We start from the raw sequence: 20,496 nt of genomic DNA on the forward strand, positions 1-20,496 counted from the left end.
CCTGAGCTCTCTAATAATTTTTTGCATATCTGGCAATTTTCTTGGCATTTCTATTGGAATCATCCTGCCTTTATGACTGCTGAAATCATATTGGAATGTTTCTGAGACATCACGATCAAAATTGTATATAGAACTTGCATAGATTCCACCTGTTCCTTCACGATTGCTGAATATATATATATATATATATATATATATATATATATATATATATATATATATATATATATATATATATATATATCTTGCAAGAGGCCCGGCACTCAGATATATTCCAATGGAAATGATGATTAAAGTATAATGGCTGTGGTGCCTTCCTAAGGAGGTCCAATGGATCCACCCAATGATGCAGGAGAGAAACGAGGCGGCACTCAGCAGACTTAAAGTAATGGGGTCCTTTAATCCAACAGTTTCGGGGTTACCCCCCGTCGTCAGGGACAGACAGCATACAGTTCACAAGGTAATACAGAAACTGAAACATATTTATACAAGAGCAATGCCCGCCCCTCACCCAATTACTCACCAATTGCGCCCACCTGTCGGGCTCATGGGATCAGCTGCACATGCAGTCTGGGCCCGGAAGCCCTCCAGCTGCACGTGTCCCCCACGCCCAACAGCCAGGGAAGCAGGGTTCCGTTACCGCTAACCAAGCGGTCAGTCGCCAGCCGGAAGTGTCAGAATAGGCGGAGGACAGCAAATGCATGCTGTCACACTTCCGCCAACCACACAATCCGCGGCCGGCCAACCACACCCGGAAGTGCGGCCAGATACCTGCTTCCCCGGACGGAGCACAATAAGTGACCTGATAACTGTTGAACAAAAAAGAATAACAATGCATAAACAAACACAGTGCAGTAAAATACTCATATTAAAGACTAGCACATCCCAGAGTGAGCAAGAATCTGGTACCTCAGCCGGAAGCAGTGGTAGTCGCCCTTTAGGAACCAAGACCAGGGCAATGCTGCTCAAAGAGCCCACAACAAGCACCGGAGGAGGACGAGGCGCTCAGGCCAAAACAATCGGCAAGAGAGGTGCCAAAAGTCAAAAGGACTTAGTCTTTAATTTATCGTCAGCAGCCCTATCAGATGTGGAACTACAATTATTGGCAAAGGGTTTGTCTTTCATTCCTTCTAAGCGAATGGATCCCTTTCAATGGAGAGTAGATACGTTTAGATTAAACCGCTCTCTCAGATTGAAGGAATTCTTTGGAAAGAACCCCCCAACTAATCTGCCAATCTCTACCACACCTGATATCCCTCCTAAGCTGAAAAGAATAGCTCCCAGATCCAGATTTGATCCAATCTCCATCAATCCAGCGGTTAAGTCTTTCACCCGATTGATGGAACAAGAAGGAGAGAGATGTTAAAACTGAAATAACGCATCAATAATTATATACTTTTGTTATACTCTGTTTTCTCAAATATTGCTATTTATTGCTGCAGGTGGCGTTAGCTTGTTGCACAAGGTACTAGCCACGCCGTATGAGGCCTACCCTTTGCGCTAAGCAGCAGGTGTTTGTTAGAAGCAGCAGCCATTTTGTTAGGCATGACTTGCATAATAATATTATTAAAATGGCTGATCATTCAGAACAGAGCTGTAAAAGTGATTTCTTATAGAATATTGTTTTTGGTTTTAGAAGCTTAAGAATGTGATGTTGACAGTATAATGTAGCAAGGACAGAAAGTTAGTCTCCACAAACTGAATAAGATGGGAACAAGGCCACACATGCGTAGACCCACAAGGCCACTGAAGTTGGGTGTTGGGTTAATTATGATATCATGATTAAAAGCAGAGCTTGCCAATAAGACTCAATGCTTATGAGTAATTAATTAATTAATGTGATAAAGGTTTAAATATCAGAGTGATAGAAGGAGGGAGAAGGCAGTTGAGAAAGAACAAGGAAGCACAGGGGGCTGGAGGTAATTATGAAGGAGGTTTAATCATGGCTGATCACTGTCCTTGAAAGGGGTCCATTTTGATTTGATTTAGAATTACTGTTTAAGTATTAGCTAATCAATTTTATGTTTCTTGTGTTCGTCTGCATTTGCAAATACCTGTAATGAAGCTATTCTTTAAGTAAAGCATTGTCATACCTTTTATAACAAGGTTGTGTGGGTGTGCAATCATTTCAGAGTTGCCGTTATATTTAAAGGTAATAAAGTAAATATATTTGGTTTGGGTTATTTATCATATCTAATCTTATCAGATAAATATCTGGTTTATCAGTTGGAGGCCCCAGCGAGATTCAATGATGGTTGGTGTCCATATTTTATCAGTTATTGAGAAGATCAAAGTTTGAAAAAAAAATTAGCTATTGGGAAAAATAAAAAAAATGTGTAGAAAAAATTGTAAAGTCGGTGCATTTCGTGTACCCTTATCTTTCTCAACATCTGTTAAAGTGTGCTAATCCAATATTGCTTGAAGAAACTTCGATCTTTAATTATAAAACAAATAGATCGTAATTTAAGGCATGGAAAGACAACGCTGCATTTTGCAGACTGTCAGCTTGCTAAACCCCCCCGCATCGCCCATTTCTTCTCTGTGTCAGAGAATAGATAAGGAGAGCAGCGAGAAACTTGGCAAGAAGTTGTAAACAACATTGCTTGGGTCAGGAAGAGTATTTCTTTAGTTTATTTGCAAAGCATGCAGACTATAGCAAGCATATTGGTATAAAGGTTATGCTGGCAATAAATTTTTTACTTTAAAAAAAAAAAAAAAATTCTTTAAATGACAGTATTTTTTTGTTTGTTTTTATTTTTTGACCGCGGTTGGATTGTTTGATGTATATTGTCTGCTGAGGATATTGCTGAAGTAACTAATCTGTAGCGGTTGTTTTGATAATTAGAGTTTCTTTGTTTGTCCAATCTATACATTTTAAAGAAGTTGCATATATTTGTTGTAGGTTTTCCCGTGCTTATAATTTGGTGATTAGAGATAGGTAGAGGAGATTGTGCATTTACGTCTCTTTCTGGTTGTCTGGCCAGCAACATGTGGAAGAAATGGAATGCATGATTTATCCATAATCTGTATTTTTTGGAAACCCAAGGATTGTCTACTGTATATGTTTTATATAAGAAAATGTTAATAAATAATTAAGTATACGTTGCATTGTTAGAGCTAGCAAGCAGTCGGATTACAATAACAATTTGAGATAGTTTCTTTGTATCCATAGACAAAGGTCCGTTAAAATACAGAGTTTAAAGGAGTAGACGCTAATATTGTAAGCCAAGTAACAGTTCATTTTTACCACCAGAATAAATAAAGTTAATTGGAATATTGTTTATAACAAAGAAAGTAAGATCGAGTTTATCTCATTGTAAAGTTTTTTTGGTCTCTTGTCTTGTGGAGATGAAGTACGTAATGTAGGACTGATGTTTTTCTGCTATGGGTTTTTGATTTAATTTTTTTTTTTGGTTTATTAAACAAAGCAGCTGTGAGTTGGAAACTCTAAAGTGATGGATTCAGTTGATGTAATGCGAGATAAGGAGTTGTCCATGTTAGGTGAAGAAACAGGAAATGATCATGTGAATTCAATGTTTTTTTTTCATTTAATGAGTAATACATTTTGGATAAGAAAAGTGATATATATCGATGAGATATAAGTCCAATATAACATCTATTCTTAAAGGTTCATATTGATATATTAGACAATGTTTTCTGTTGGCAATTTCTGTTGCCTATTTGCTTAATCTGGATACATATATTGAATCAGATATACCTTGAGTAATGCGCAGATAAGTCCTGGGTTTATTTTTATTCTTATGAATGGAAGGTAATCAGTGATAACTGACTCAAGGCTGTGGGGTTTTCTTTAAGCCAATTTTTGTTTTGTTTTTGATTTGTGTTAATATACTTTTGTTTGTTTTGAAAGGGGGAGGGTACTAAATTGATAGAGTATCTTAAGGGGTTAATACTGTGGCCACAGTTAGCTAGATAACCAGGGGAGATAGTGATCTAAACGTGTAATGATCACTTAGACAATGTGCAGATATGGTAACAAAGAATGACATATTGCATATAATTTTTTTCTGATTTGATGAGTTGATTTTTTTCCTGTGAAGAGTGCTGACCGGTAGCGAGATTCACAGGGGGTATCTGCCACCTACGTACAAGGTAGAATATATGGGGAAACATAATAAAAGAAGACAGGGTGGGGGTGGGACACGTGGAAGCGTAGGTGTGATAACATTGGGCGACACATAACGCAGCGTAGGTATGATAACATTTGGGTGACATATAACGCTAGGTTAGGTTTTTTTGGGAAATTTTTCATTTATTTTATTTACATTTTTGTCTTTGAAAGAGGTAACACTGTTTTAAGCATTTGTATGGGATCACAGAAAGTTCTCTGAGTATGTGACTAGTGTGAGCAAGTGAGAAGGAATAGAAAATACTATGCTGGTCATAGTTAGTTGGAATTGACGATGATGATGCACCTGTGAGGTAATGATTATTTGATGAGAGTGAACGCGCAATGGTCTGGTGACAGGTGGTGAAAGCTTCAAGAATTGAGATAGTATATCCCACTAACCCACATATGTTTGGAAAGATTGTACTGTCCCACTGAGGGGTTAATTCTGTTCAGTGAGAAGTGAGGAGAGGTGATATGTCTTTTAGAGCCTTAGGGAGAAAAAAAAAAATGGGGAAAAAAAAGAATAATTTTGAAATTTTTTGTTTATTTTTGAAAAAGCAGAAGGGAAGAAGTTTTTTTCAGTGATGAGGTGAGAGTAACATCAGAAATAACTCGGTAGGAGATTAAAGGCAGGAAATGGTTAATGAGATTGATAAGAGAGTAAAGTTTTATTCCTAAATAATGTGAAATATCCAAGGAGTGTCACAGAACTGTTTTCCATAACAAGGACATGAAAGATTTTAGAATTGAAGATATTGTTTACCCTTTTGAAAAAGCACAATGAATAGATTAAAGTTATTGCAATGTTTGTATGGGACAGTGATCAGCCATACCCAAGGATGACCTCCAGCCCCCTCCCCTCTGCTTCCCTCATGTGATAATGTTGTTTTGTCAACATCTGTTTAAAAAACTGCCATTTTTTTTTTCCTAATGACAAATGCTAATATGATGTCTGAGCTTAATAATGCTATTGCTTTTGCTTGTTTTATTTAAATTAAATCCCAGCCAATAGAGGTGTGACCATTCCAGAGAAAAGATTAATTTACAAATTGATGCATTTCATTTTGCACAGAAAAAGCAAGTGTTTAAAAAAAAAAAAAAAAATATTATTATTATTATTATTATTATTATTATTATTATTATTATTATTACTGAGCCACTAGAAATTATTTAGAAAAAATATTGAGTCTGCAGGTACCTCTGCAGAATCCTTATCAAAGCCCTTATTGAAAAATACAGATTTTATAGTGATTATTATAAGATGCATATTGAGTTGCATTTTTATGCTTACTGATTTATCTGATTGCATGTTGCCACTTTACTAGATCCATTGGTCATGCATATGAGCCCACAAATAAGGAATGGAGGTCACAATTAGGTGCAGCACAACTGGGTACTGCTATTAGTAATCACATTTGCTGCACAACTAATCATAATATTCTCTCAAATATTTGTAATGATTTAATGATTGTTTTTTCTCAGAGTGGTTTGGAAGAAATTGTGTATTATTAACAGGAATCCATGAGAGACTGCTGTCAGAAGGCACTAACCGATATGAGGACCCTCACGGGGTTAGAGGATATGAGTGATGCTCATAGGGCATTAAGCAATTAGTATTTTGATGAGTTTTTCATTACTAATCATGTCACAAGTTTCTAAACATCTATGGACCACAAGAAATAGTTTTTTTTCCAGATTTTACAACAACGCATACTATTTAATACCCATAGTATTTGCAACACTCTGTTATTGCAGGTTATCTACCCAATGCGATTATTCTTATTATTATTTTTTAGTGTAAATCAATTCACTTTACATTTATGGAAGTATTACAGTCATCTAGTCATTGGTTTATGATCTGCATATCTTTTACTATCAAATAGCAGATAGTCAGTACTTACTACATTTATTTACAGCACAGTCCAATATACGTGGACTCAATTAAGCCAAAGTTTTATAGACAGCCCCACTATGTCCCACAATGAGTTGCATGATTGCTACCACAATGCTGATCCAATATGTTTATGATCTAATGATGTGTTTAAATTCTTAACAGGATTCTCTTACTGACATCTTTTCTATTACTACTACTGAATCTAACTGACACAGAGCTGACAAAGTACAATATACTGACATCATTGCTTCATTTGAGGCTCTGATACACGCACTGACAGAAACCACAGCACTGGATATATCAGATTTATCATATACCTGTCTTTACTGTAATGAACAACAAGCAGAGGCCTTGGGAGTTTGAAAACATATACATGGGGGTTCACATAGACCCATCAGGTGCAACAGTTGCACACTTGACCGAGTGTTACCAACATGTTTAAGGACTGTGGCGGCTGCTGCAGCCTTTGTATAGAAATTACAGAACACCGCACACTATGTGTCTCTAATGCTACATCTTTTCTAATGAACTCTTCACGGACAAGACACATTTCCAGTGCATGGTTCTCACGTTGGGAACTTTTGCTCCCAGCGCCACATGACCTGACCATTGTCAGGTGTGGTACGCTAAATCCTGCTACTCTGCTACCTGGTGGGACCCGGGAGTCCCAGAGGATGGATGAGAGGCAGGATTTAGAACATGATTGTGAGGAATATTTAAAGCAAAATTTCTCCAATTAGACCTGATATCTCTGACACGCCACTACCATCTACAAAGATTGTAGTTGTCACCAACAAGGAGACTCAGGATGGCCATATACGGGATATGCGGTAGTATTGGATTTAGAGATCCTCATTTTCCATCGTGATTTCGCTATGATATAATACGCTAATATCACAGCAAGTAAATGAGCTCATTGAGGCTGTGCAACTCCCTGCAAAGGCAGTAGTTGTTAAGTGTCAAGCTCACATGTTATAAAGTGATCTTGTTGCACTTGGTAACAAAAATAAGATTGCCACTGTTGTGAATCACATCACTATACAATTTAATGTTTTTTTAGCAGAAGCTCATAAAGCATCAACAGGAATGTGCCAATGGATGATGAATGGATGCAGTCAAAAGGCTAATGTCCTATGCAAAGATGGTGGGGGCAGACCAGTAGCTCACCAAACCTCTCCTCCTGGCATATGCGGAAGCTGCCCATGGGATGACCCATGTAAGGAGAGAGAGGGCATGTATTTTGATTTCATCTTATGCAGAAAAGTCCCAAACTCATCTGCAAGAGAATGAACTCAGGAAAATTATTCCTATAGAACCATCAAACATTTCTCCTACCACTGGTCCATTCCTAAGGTTAAAAATAAATTTATTGAATTTACATGCATTTAAAATTGTCATTATATTTAAATGGTATCTGATATGTTATCTTGATTATAAGGAACATCCCAGCTGTCCCATGTACAGCATCCTTTACAGCAAAGAAAGTTTTGAGAAATTTGTGTTCAGATATGTTATCCCATAAGGTATATGGTAGTAAAAAAAAAAAAAATTATAGAGGTACATATTTGACAGGAAAGGTATTCTAAGGAATAAATCAATGTATGGTTATTGAAGGTTGGTTGCACTCACCATTCACTAAAAGGTTTTAGTGAAAATTGAACATGTTAACAAATGCACATTGAGAACACATAATTTAGGGTGGGTGTGGAAATTACCATGAGTTGACTTGAAGTTTTGTCTTCGGTTTTGTATGACATTCACACTACTCCTCAGCAGCCACTGAACCTGTCCCCTTATAAGATCATTATTTTAATTTATATATACATTTTTTTATTTTTGGGAGACCATCAAACCCTATTCAACATCCAGCAGCAGACTTGTCACTCTAATTCTCACATCATCTAAATACTTTGCCAGAAAAGCAAACAAGCTTATGAAGGGATGTTGTTATAAGGTCCAGCCTGGAGACTATGCAATGGTGAGAAAATTCTTACAATTAAATGTCTCGTAGATCAAAGGCAAGACCCGTCCCTGTGAAACGAACCAATTGAATTAATGCGTCTCACTGCAAGAAGGTTTCCGACCTGGTGGTGATATCAGTTGAAAGAAATAGAAACTGATGCAGATAAATATTGTGACTGTGATTCTAACTTAATAAACTTATTTGATGATGGGCCTGTCCAGGGCCCGCACACAGACCAAGACAAGATCCACGGAATCGGGGGGCATCCTTAGTGGTGTCCCTGCGGGTTGTGGGCAAGAAGAGGTCCACGGAATCGGGGGATACCCTTAGTGGTGTCCCTGCGGGTTGTGGACAAGGTGTAAAACAATGATCCCCATGAGTGACCAAGTTTCCCATACACTCACTAACTGAAGAAGTCATTTTTGTTTTTTTAAGTTTTCATCTTTTTATAGTGAATGAGGGTTACCAGGGATTGGTTGCTGGCAAGGACAGTGTGTATAGTTATCAAAGAGGTATTACTGGAGTCATGGTGGTGTATTCTACTTCTGCTTTTAATTTTAATCCCACAAGTATAATCATAACAGACACACATATACATCATACTACTGATGCTCCCAGGTTTCGGTATGCATCAGAGGATGGTAATAAAATACTGATAGCCAATATGTTAAACTAATTAAAAGGTTTAAAATAAATATATGAGTAATAACATAAAAGTAACTGAGAATGCCAACACCAGAACCATTGATAGAATACATATAGTAAGGTATCAGTAAAGAAGAGGCATTCTAAGTAAGGATGGTAACAATGGTGCAAACATAATATCTATCTGCAAACTGACATTTCTTCTTTAGGACGCTCATCATGAGCTGATAAAAAGAACAATAAGGTAAACTGATTGTTGGTTATATTGTCATCTACGGTACCACTCCGGTAATGTTGGGTTAATGGCTACTTATATTAGCAGTCAAATCAAACAACACTTCATTTTCTATGTAGGATTTACACAAGTGAATCTTATAAGGTTACTGACTCTCCCTAGGTTTAAAATTGGTAAAGAGTGTAATAACAGGAGATATTTTGGAGTACAACAAAACATGTAGTTATGTGACAGAGTTGGGTGTGCTAGTATAACATCTAGATAAAAAAGGTACTCCTTGAATTGTTTCTTATGATGTTTTCTCAAACATACTGTCTCATAAGCCATGGACATTACCACAAGGATTATATTATATTTACACACTTAAGGTTTCTAAATGGTTACAAACAAGATCTATTGTAATAAAATTTTACTTTTACTAATTAATACAGTGGTGATTCAACATGAAGATTTGAAAGTAACACATGGTATATTAGAGAAACACACTTATTTACATTATCCCAAGTTTATAAAATTGTATTTGAATTTGTGAATATAATTAAAATATGGTACAAAACTGATGGTGACATTAAAAGGAAAGTTGAATTAAATTATTTGGGTTGAAAATTTTTTTAGTTTATTGAACAGGTGTGAGTGATGTGATTCCCTACAGTTGGTTTATTTGGTTGAACCCCAATAACTGGTTCGCATAAGTCAATGTTATATATGCTTTAAGAAGTTTGATGTTTTTGCCAAGATAATATTATTGATTTTTCTGTATACTAGTGAAATGCTTCAAGAAGGTTTTCCGATGTATTAAGAGAGAAACAAATGATGCGTTTTGCAAGAGATATGAACTTTCTTTGGAGAAGTTCAGAGGATGGACTGTTAAAACTGAAATAACGCATCAATAATTATATACTTTTGTTATACTCTGTTTTCTCAAATATTGCTATTTATTGCTGCAGGTGGCGTTAGCTTGTTGCACAAGGTACTAGCCACGCCGTATGAGGCCTACCCTTTGCGCTAAGCAGCAGGTGTTTGTTAGAAGCAGCAGCCATTTTGTTAGGCATGACTTGCATAATAATATTATTAAAATGGCTGATCATTCAGAACAGAGCTGTAAAAGTGATTTCTTATAGAATATTGTTTTTGGTTTTAGAAGCTTAAGAATGTGATGTTGACAGTATAATGTAGCAAGGACAGAAAGTTAGTCTCCACAAACTGAATAAGATGGGAACAAGGCCACACATGCGTAGACCCACAAGGCCACTGAAGTTGGGTGTTGGGTTAATTATGATATCATGATTAAAAGCAGAGCTTGCCAATAAGACTCAATGCTTATGAGTAATTAATTAATTAATGTGATAAAGGTTTAAATATCAGAGTGATAGAAGGAGGGAGAAGGCAGTTGAGAAAGAACAAGGAAGCACAGGGGGCTGGAGGTAATTATGAAGGAGGTTTAATCATGGCTGATCACTGTCCTTGAAAGGGGTCCATTTTGATTTGATTTAGAATTACTGTTTAAGTATTAGCTAATCAATTTTATGTTTCTTGTGTTAGTCTGCATTTGCAAATACCTGTAATGAAGCTATTCTTTAAGTAAAGCATTGTCATACCTTTTATAACAAGGTTGTGTGGGTGTGCAATCATTTCAGAGTTGCCGTTATATTTAAAGGTAATAAAGTAAATATATTTGGTTTGGGTTATTTATCATATCTAATCTTATCAGATAAATATCTGGTTTATCAGAGACAACATCAAACTATATTGGGGAACCACACCCACTACAACTTAACTCCACCTCAATTGATGGGATTTTCACTACAGTGTCACGGTCACATTGTCACCATAGGGGGATTCCCAATTGGTGTCCAGGTGGTCTTTTAGGGACCCTTTACAATCCTGTAGGTCTCTTCTCCTTGAGCTTACGGTCTCCCTTAATGATAGTCAATCACTGAGGGAGACGATAGGCTCCAGGAGAAGAAACCAACGGAATTGTAAAGGGGTCCCTAAAAGCCCACCTGAACCCCAATTGGAAATCCCCCCTACGGTGACACTGTAGTGAAAATTTCTCATCAATTATGCCCACAATATCCATACCCTCTCCACCTATAGATTTGTTTCGCAACCCACCGCCATCCAAACAATTATCAGTTTGAATCATAATTTATTTTTGAATCCTACTTTCATTTCTTGATTGTACTTCTATGTACACATTTTTTTCACGATTTATTGAGTAAATTGTACACTATAACATGACAAATCTTCATCTCAGTCTTATTCTTCAACTTCTTACACTCATAACATTCAAACAAATGCATGCAGCGCTCATGCCCATCGACCAAACATTATCTATGAACCAAAAGAGTCTGGGAAACCCTTAAGGCAGAGCAGTGCCTGATATCCAACTGACTAACAGGGTGAGTGCAGTGTACCCACTTTGTATTGATCAATGGGTGCATTGGCCAGGACAAAGATTTCTCAGTGCAACTGGAGGACTGGAGAGACGGATATGGGAAACAAAGTAGAAATGGTACATTAGGTACAGTTTTTATTTGCCGGTACAGACTCTAAAATAAACGGCAAATTATTTTTTATGTGTTCTATGTGTTTGTGTGTGTTGTACTGTTTTTGTGTGTGTGTTGTAATGTATGTGGTTTTGGGTGTTATATTGTATGTATCTGTCCAATGCGTAAGTGTGTGAGGTGTGCTATGTATATACAGTATGTGTGTGTTGTGTCTGTATCTGTGCAAAGTTTAAATGTGTGTTTTGTGTGTGTTGTACTGTTTTTTGGGTGTGTGTGGTGAATGTGGGTGTGTGTTGTGCTGTTAGAGGTATGTTATGTGTGTGTATCTGTGCAATTTTTAAGTGTGTGTTCTGTGTATTGTACTGTTTTTGGGTGTGTGTTGTAGTGAATGTTGGGGTGTGTTGTACTGTGAGTTGTGTGTTATGTGTGTGTTGTGTTGTGTGTATATCTGCCGAATGTGTAAGTTTGTGAGGTGCGCTACATATATGTGTGTGTGTAGTGTGCTGTGCATATCCTGGCAATGTTTAAGTGTGTGTGTTCTCAGTGGTGTAGCTTGGTTTGGGGCGCCCCCCCGCCGTTAATGGGGGGGGCGCTTCCCCCCTCCCCGCCGGCGCCACCCCCCCCCCCCCATCATCGCCGCAGGCTTACCTGTCTGCGCATCCCGGCTCCCCTCCTGGCTTCAATTAATAATTCTATGCAGACGGACCACGATAAAATGGCCGCCCCCATACCGCAAACAGTTTCAGAGAACTGTCTTCTTTATGGGGCGGCCATTTTATCGTGGTCCGTCTCCATAGAATTGATTGAAGCCAGGAGTTGTGTTTGTTGTACTGTTTTTGGGTGTGTGTTGTAGTGTGTATGGATATGTATTGTACTGCATGCGGTGTGTTTCCAGCGATTTCAGCCCATATCTCCCCCGCGTGTACACAGCTTAAGTGTGTGAGGTGCTCTACATATAAATGTGTGTGTTGTGTGCTATGTGTGCGTATGTGGTGTACTGTGTGTGTGTGCGCGTGTACAATGTGTACGTGTGTGTGTTATGTGTGGTCTATGTATATCCTCAATTATTTCCTAATTGTTTAAAGTCTTCACCATAATGTTAGAATGTGTCTGTCATACTCAATGACAGCAATGAAATCAGGTGTGGAGTTGTTCCTTCGTCCACGGTTTCCCAGATCGTCAATCTTTTCCCCAGATCATCAATGAAGGAAAATTCAAACTTGGTGTTTTTTAAAATTCTAAGTGAAATTTCCCAAAAACGGCTTCGAGGTGCACACCACCGGGTCCAGAGGTATCTTGTTGCCAAATTTGGTGTCTCCGAGTGCCACGGTGTGTCCGCAATGCGACGGACACGCACACACACGCACACAGACTCTTCAACTTATTATATCTATCTATCTATCTATATACACATATTAGATAGATAGATAGATAGATAGATAGATAGATAGATAGATAGATAGATAGATAGATATATATATATATATATATATATACACACACATACACACACATACATACACACACACACACACACACACACACACACACACACACAGCATTATAAATATCATTGTACAGTAATATATACATTGCTGGCATGTGCCAGCAATGTATATATATCACTGCCTTAAAACATCATCATTGGTGGTCAGTGGCGTTCTGATCCACACAGCAGGAGCAGGCAAGTCAGCCGAGGGGGCAGGGTTTTCTGCTGGGGGCGGGGCGTCCCGCAGGGCTGTATGTCCGGGCGGGGGAGTGGCGCAGAGAAGCTGTGCAGCCTCAGCGTTGGAGCCTGAGGAGAGGCAGGCAGCGTTGGAGCGGGGAGGGGTGAGTATGAATAGGGGGAGGGAGCGGGCTGTCAGCTGGACTGAAAGACTTTCATCTTTCAGCCCAGCTGCTGTACACACTTGGCTGGTTTTTCAGCCATCAATCGCCAGTTGTGCTGGTAAAACCAGCAGACTGCCCACCTCACTAGCGATGATGCAGGAGCACGCATCATCGCTAGTCGGCAATACACACTAGGCGATTTTCTGATGAAAAGCACTCAAAATGGCTGTTTTGGGCGATTTTCAGCTGAAAATTGTCAAGTGTGTATGGGCCTTTAGAGATATCAGGGTGCAAACTACTATAGGATAGTGTACATTGAATTTTTCCAAAAAATAATTAATATATATTAGAGGTGGGAAGACCACATCTAAGATGAAACAGCAAAAAGGCAGTCCGTGACATGGACAAATACAGATAGTGACAAGTCTGGAGAGGATATGTACAGTAAATTTAAGTATCAACAGCATACAGATGATGCTGAAATCCCAAAGAGCCGTAGTTTGTCAAGAGTTGTGCAGCCTGATAAAGGAAGTGGCCGAATTCAGCCCTGTTAAGATGGTGGGGGGTCTGCGCATTCGCGTATTTGTGCATGTGCAGACTGCCTGTGCGAACTCCTTTGGCGAGTATCACACTCGCTGAGGCCTTCACACGGATAGGGGAGGGAGGGGCACAGGCAGGGACCTGGGGAACAACCAGGAGAACAGCGGGCAAAATAAAATAAAAAAAGTCAGAATCAGGCACGCAGTAAAGATTGAGAAATTTTGGTAGATTTTGGTGGTTTCTGCGCTATGTGTTAAAAAAACAGCTCTTTTAATAGGATGAATTTAGGGGATTTGGTAAAAAGCGCTAAATAAAAAATAATGATATAAAACGTAGTTCTTGCAATAACTACGTTTTATATCATTATTTAGCGCTTTTTACCAAATCCCCACAAATTGAGAAAAGCATAGGACCCAAGACTGACAGAGGTAGCGAAAGCTAGGTGAAATCATAGAAAGGAACACTGAAAAGAGTTATTAGTTAAGTAGGATGAGAACCAAGAAGGGCTTCAGAACAGGAATCATGACTACATGCTTTAACAGGGAAGGCAAGAGAACAGCAGATAGAGATTTATTTCGGAAGGCATAGGATCAAGAGGAGAGGTAGTAGAACAAGAGTAAGCGAAAGGTGTTGCTATTTCATCTTCATTTCTGGGATCAAATTGATAAGGTGCCAGATGATTCAGGTAGGGAATTGAGCAGGTTTCTCACTGGAGAGCCAACCATCTCATCCGGGATCTTGTCAATGTTGTCCCTGAAGTACTAAAACACATTGATAGTGGCTAGTGGGTTGGGAAAGGGATGGTTGAGAATTGATTAAAATGTATGAAAAAGTTGCATGGGGTTTGCGGCTTGAGCAGGGTGTTGATCATTTGGTCTACAAGATGTTTGTGGACAAGCAATAGGTCGACATGCTGTAAGGCTGACATGGGACAAGTTCGACAGGTCATAAGGTTGACACATGCATTAGGTTGACATGGGCAAGGTCGACAGTCGACATGGTGTTTTCACTGTTTTTTTACAGCCAAATGTCGACATAGTCGACATGGACACTGAAACGTAGCACCACGTCGACACAACATGTGCCTACAGGCAGAATATCATGCCCTACCATCCACATGTCGGCTCCAAAAACAGTCAAAAACCCCATGTCAACCTAATGACCTGTCGACCTAGAACCATGGTGACCATCATGCTGTAGACCAAATGACCGTATCCCCTTGAGCAGAGATGAGAGTTTGGAAATACATTTGTTTGGCAGTGTCCAGGGCATTACAATAGGGGTGGTAGATGGTCTTATAAGGTGAAGTAGTCACTTGGAGTATGAGAGATGCGCTACTGATGTTCAACTCTACTTGACAGTTTTTGCAGGGGTTTTGTTAATTTAGAGTGCCATGGTTGACATCTAGTCCTATGTGGAGATAACAGGGTAGCTCGAGCTACTTCACCAATGGCAATTTCTAAAGTCTAATTCAGGCGTGATACAGCTGTCTCGGGAGAAGTAAAAGCAGAAATAGGCAAGAGCAGTTGTCGCAATGCTGCAGATTTTTTGAAAATTGTGTTAATATTTCTGCAGTTTTGAGGAGGCTTGGATGACTTCAGTGAAACAGCGTTTGAATTAATGAAGAGCATGCAGGTGTTAGGTTGTGATCTGAAAGTGAAAGAAGTGAATTCAGAAATTGAGCATAGTCTGGCAAATAGAAGAAGATCAAGGCAGTGGCCCTACCGAGGAGTAGAATAGTCAGTCCATTGGTTAAGGCCAAGGGGGTGGTTAGAGAGAGTAGCTTGGGAGGCGTGAGCAGCAGATATCAGACATTTAAAATCACTCATGGCGGAGGATAGGAAGTGAGCTCCTTTGCAATCTATCGCCCATCAGCAGCTCAGATGGGCGATAGATAGATGCAACACGCAAAGAGAAAGGAGTAGTGCATATGCTTATAGAATGTACTTTAAAATTATGCAAATGTGAGTGATGGAACTTGTAGGGAAACTGTATGTAAAAGATAGTAATATTTTAACAACAATTCCTTTACGGTTACCTGGCCTAGAGGTGTGTGAAATGGAGACTAGTGTTCCCGCTAGGCTGTTTTAGCGAGGGCAAAATGCTCCCTGCCCCTCTAGCAGTGCCCCGCTAAATCAGCCTGCAGTCTGTCCCGCCGGATTGCCCGGGCCGTCGCATCTTTGAAGGGTGTTTGCTCGGCCATGACTACGTCCCGGCAGCTCAGTGACGTAGTCATGGCCGGGCAAGCCCCCTTCAGCGATGCGGCGGCCCGGGCACGCCCCCATGTGCGATGCGGCAGCCCGGGCACGCCTCCTTTGGTGATGCGGCGGCTCGGGCACGCCCCTTGTAGTGACGCGGTGGCCCGGGCACGCCCCATGTAGTGACGCGGCAGCCCAGGCACGCCCCCTGTAGTGACGCGGCGGCCCGGGCACGCCCCCTGTAGTGACGCAGCGGCCCGGGCACGCCCCCTGTAGTGAAGTCGGCGGCCAGGGCACGCCCCCTGTAGTGACGTCGGCGTGGCCGGTCCGCCCCTCCAGCGCCCTGCCTCATTTGGTTCCTAGAAGGAACACTAGAGACCACCACATGACAGTGTTGCAGGGGAGACTGTCTGATTGCAAGAGCCATGTTTCTGTTATAGCCAGAAGGTTTAAGTTGTTAGATATGGATGTCATGGATAGATGATCGTTTGAGATTGGAGACCTTCATATTTATGAAGCTAGCTGAATTTCGATGTAGCTTCAAATCAGTTGAATGCGATTGGGGCAAGTGCTTTGGGCCAGAGGTTGGTAAAACATCACCAGCTAAACAGGAGATAGAGATAAACAAACAACAACTCAAAACTCTGAATAAACTACACAGAGGATGTGCAGATTAATGCACTGGGAGCCACTGTACAAATGTAATGGGAATCTCTCTCTCCAGATGTCTGCAAGCAGATAAACCGAGAAAAAAAGGCCTGATTCAGACCTGGCCGCTTATCTGCAGATGACTCAGTAGATAGCCACCACCCAGACAGAAAAAACCAACCTGTGTAATATAGCATGCCTATTGCAAAAAAATCCATATCCTATCGCAAATACATATGCAATTTTCAAACCATCTAATTATTTTTTCATTCTGTGAAAATTTAAGTCTGACCCTTCCACAACTGCAAGTTACGGTGTGTACACACGGGTACAATCTGCATGAGATTTTGACTATATAGTCAAAATCGCATGCAGATCGCACAGATTTTTTACCTTGAGATTCCAATGCACGCTCCAGTGGCAGCACAAATCGAAACCCAGATAGACAGGGCTGCAATTACTATATAGTGCAGATCTGCACTAGATTGTCCAAATCGCATGCATGTCGGGTGCCTGGCCATGTGATTCAATCTCGATTCGATCGAATAGCAAGCCTAATTGACCGCGTGTACACAACTTAAGACAGGCTGATAGAGGCTGGCACTGACATTACACATCCTCCCTTAAAATGCATGGACACACCTCCCAGACACTCCCAGAAAGCAGCAGGTTACCACCCCTAAAAGCATGCTTTCTGTCAGTCAAATTGCAGGGATTGAGATTCGAGCCATTCATGTTTATCACTATTTGGCTCGCTATGATCCATACACATGCGGAGTCCTGCAATAAATCACTTGATTTGCAAAAATCGCACATCAGCGATCAAATCTAAATAACCCCCTAAGTGAGATACAAAAGGGAGTTCTTTGACTTTGAAAGGCAGCATGAGATGTTGTAAATAATCTACTGCTACTCCAAGAACATTATACTAGAATATGTATAACACATCATTAGGTTAAAAAAAAAAAAAAAAAGCCAACGAACAGCCAATAGGATTCAACTGGAAGTCAAGGCAAGTAAATGTATCATCATGAACTGTACTAAACAACCTAGTATTGTGGATTAAAACACAAAAATAGTAAAAAGTTAACATTCAGTTTTGAAATAAAATGATTAAAAATGGTATAGATTATGAAAGTAAAAAGAGGTCTCACCAGACAGTCCCTTTGCATGGTCTTGACCAATGCACTGAAGGTGTCTGTGTCCAGAAGTAGTCCTTCGGGTGACTCCTGAATGAAGTCTAAATCTTTGTAGGTGGGACTACGTTTCTCTCGCTCTCTCTTGGATGCCCTTCTCTTGTAGGTGGAACCCTTGAGGTCATACTTAAAATGCATACGCACCACTCGTGGCAGGATATTGTTCATCACCACCACACGAATATTTTTCCCACCAGACTGCACACAGTATAATCCATAGAATTTGGGTAGAAGTGTCCGTGGGTTTTGGTTCAGGTTCTGTCAAGTTGGAAGACAATACAAGGTCTTAGATATATAGGCACCTACGGGGAACATATAGAAGATATTGTATAGTATTTTTTGTGGGCTACATACAAAAAACATACAGAGGGTTAAGGAAACAAATACAAATGGGAAGTTTCAGTATAAACTATGTTTAAATAAAGGACAATAAAGAAAACGTACCATATAATACCCGGGAAGCAGTTTCTGGAGGAATTCAGCCTCCTTGTGCATAACAGTTTTGATAATGAATTCATCATCACTGGTGACGTAAAACAGAGATCCACTTGCCCCAGGATTGGAGAGCTCAATTAAAGGCTCGTTACAGAGAGAATACTGTAAAGGATAAAAAAGGAAATAGGAATGAGAATGCCACAGAAATACCTCTAGTTTACTAGCAAAAATAATTTCATCAAATACAAATGACCCTTTTCTTCCAGTTAGTAGACCAGGGACTACTATACAAAGAAATACAGCAGAATGGATAAACTCCTCTCCCACGCCAGCATTAGAACAACCTGTTGACTTAAGCTAGGTAAACACTGGAGTGTATCAATAGGGAAAGTTGGAAAACCCGCGCACAAGTTACACCTAGCATCAGTAGGGGGAATAGCCAAATAAATGTTTTGGATAATGGATCCACAGTAGACACAGATATCAACTGGTTTGAATGTTACAATTTGAGTTACTCATGTGGAGGTGCTCCCCTAAAGCTGTGTACACACAGGGGCGATAGGGGCTGAAATCGCTGGAAATATGGTCGCCTGCGACCATATTGCCAGTGATGGGTGTGCGCCCCGGTGATAAATCGCCGGGTGCGTGCTCCCGTTTTCAGCCCCGTTCTAATCGCTGGTCGTAGGAGCTTGCTCTTGCGACCAGCTGATTACCTCTGCGGCACCGCCCGGCAGAGGTTCCCTTTCATCAGCGACCATCTCTGGTCGCTGATGAAAAGGAGATACTGAGCAATATATTGCTCAGCCATATATTGCTAGCAGTATATGGCTGAGCAATATATCTCCCCCGTGTGTACGGGGCTTGAGAGTAGAAATTGTACAGATTCAAGGGGAAAAAGAAAAAGCACTCTCCTTTGTTTGGGGGCACACTTATCAGATAAAGAATTCTATATGTGATGATTATGAAATATTTAAAACATAACTTTTAATAAATTTTCCTAAAATGCTGTTAGTGGACAAGAACATGACACAAAACATTAAAAAGGTGGTCTGAAAAAACCACTAAGTGGACTCAACTGAGTCCTTCCAGCAGTCTATCGCTGGTGTCAATCACAGTGTAAATTCCTATAATACCTGTAAACACAAATGCGAGTCAATTGATACACTATGATGAAATTTAAACACTGATGGTGAAATAATAAATTTGATGACCCGTCAGATCCAATAAATTGTATGGTGTGTATTGGAGTCGATTTTATGAATATCCCTCCTATAGGTAATGGTCAAATGTTTTAATTTTTGAGGGAGTACACACTCCAACCATGAAAAAAACAAGAAAAAAACAGGCAAGCAAAACAATGGTAGCCACTATCTGCGGTGGTGTTGAAGAAGATAAGTTACAAGAAAATACAACCTCCACAGGTAAAAAGAACACAGCCACTGCTATCGTATCAATAGACTAGTCCTAGTGCTTTGTTGAGGGCAGTGAGTGGGCTGTGTTGTGAGCCTGTATGTATGGAGTTAATAATTCAAGGAGTATAGCATCTGCTGTCTCCTCCCTAGGAAAAAGGTGCCCTGTTGAAGCATGTATCAGTGCAGGGTCTTGCCGAAGCCTCTTGGGTGGAGATGAGAGTGCTAATGAAAAGGTAGAAGTTTAGAGAGTGCTAGAGTAGAGTGCACAAAGAGGCGACTTATACCTGGTGGGTTAGTAGGCTGCTGCTTCCCATTTGTCCATACATTGATGGGGAGTGAGCGGTACTCACCACAAAGCTGCGTTATATTTAAGGTGGAATATCTGCTGTCACTTTTATGTGGGTATATGGTGCCCTGTTGACAACTAGTCAGAGCAGGGTCCTGTCAAATCCCCTTTATTAGTGATGAGAGTATTCCAAAATAGAAGAAATTTGTTGTGCAGAAGAGATATAGAGGGGATGGCAAAGATATGTCTTAGGTCTGAGTAATCAGTTGACTGCTATATCCCATTGCTCAGAGCATTGATGGAATAAGGATGTCTGATTTACAGCAGACCGCTTATATAAATGTGCCTTGGAAAGTATGAGAAAAAAATATAAGATAAAAGGTGATCACCAAGGTATCTTAAATTGGCAGACAGTGCTGTTTAGCGTTATAGGGAACTGGTGTGATCACCGCTGTTCCTATAAATAACTATACACAGTTACTATGTATAAGCAAGTGCCATCCAATGTGATGGTGGTGGGGGATAGTTAGGTATGCGTAGATCGTGGCAAACACCCCTGTATGTGTTGCAGG

General features: G+C 40.0%; 1 protein-coding gene across 9 annotated transcripts in view; it reads right to left on the bottom strand.

The window, feature by feature from the left end:
- Positions 1-20,496, bottom strand: part of PIP5K1C (phosphatidylinositol-4-phosphate 5-kinase type 1 gamma) — a 282,746-nt gene that overhangs the window by 149,892 nt on the left and 112,358 nt on the right. For all 9 annotated transcript variants that reach the window (XM_083179358.1, XM_083179359.1, XM_083179360.1 and 6 more), the window contains exons 6-7: positions 18,236-18,388; positions 17,750-18,049 (exon numbers count right to left, since the gene is read on the bottom strand). In XM_083179358.1, the coding sequence (XP_083035484.1) occupies positions 17,750-18,049; positions 18,236-18,388 (453 nt within the window). The remainder of the gene's footprint in view (positions 1-17,749; positions 18,050-18,235; positions 18,389-20,496) is intronic.

Source organism: Crinia signifera, chromosome 1 (assembly GCF_055691185.1).
Source record: "Crinia signifera chromosome 1, ASM5569118v1, whole genome shotgun sequence".
Taxonomy (NCBI): domain Eukaryota; kingdom Metazoa; phylum Chordata; class Amphibia; order Anura; family Myobatrachidae; genus Crinia; species Crinia signifera.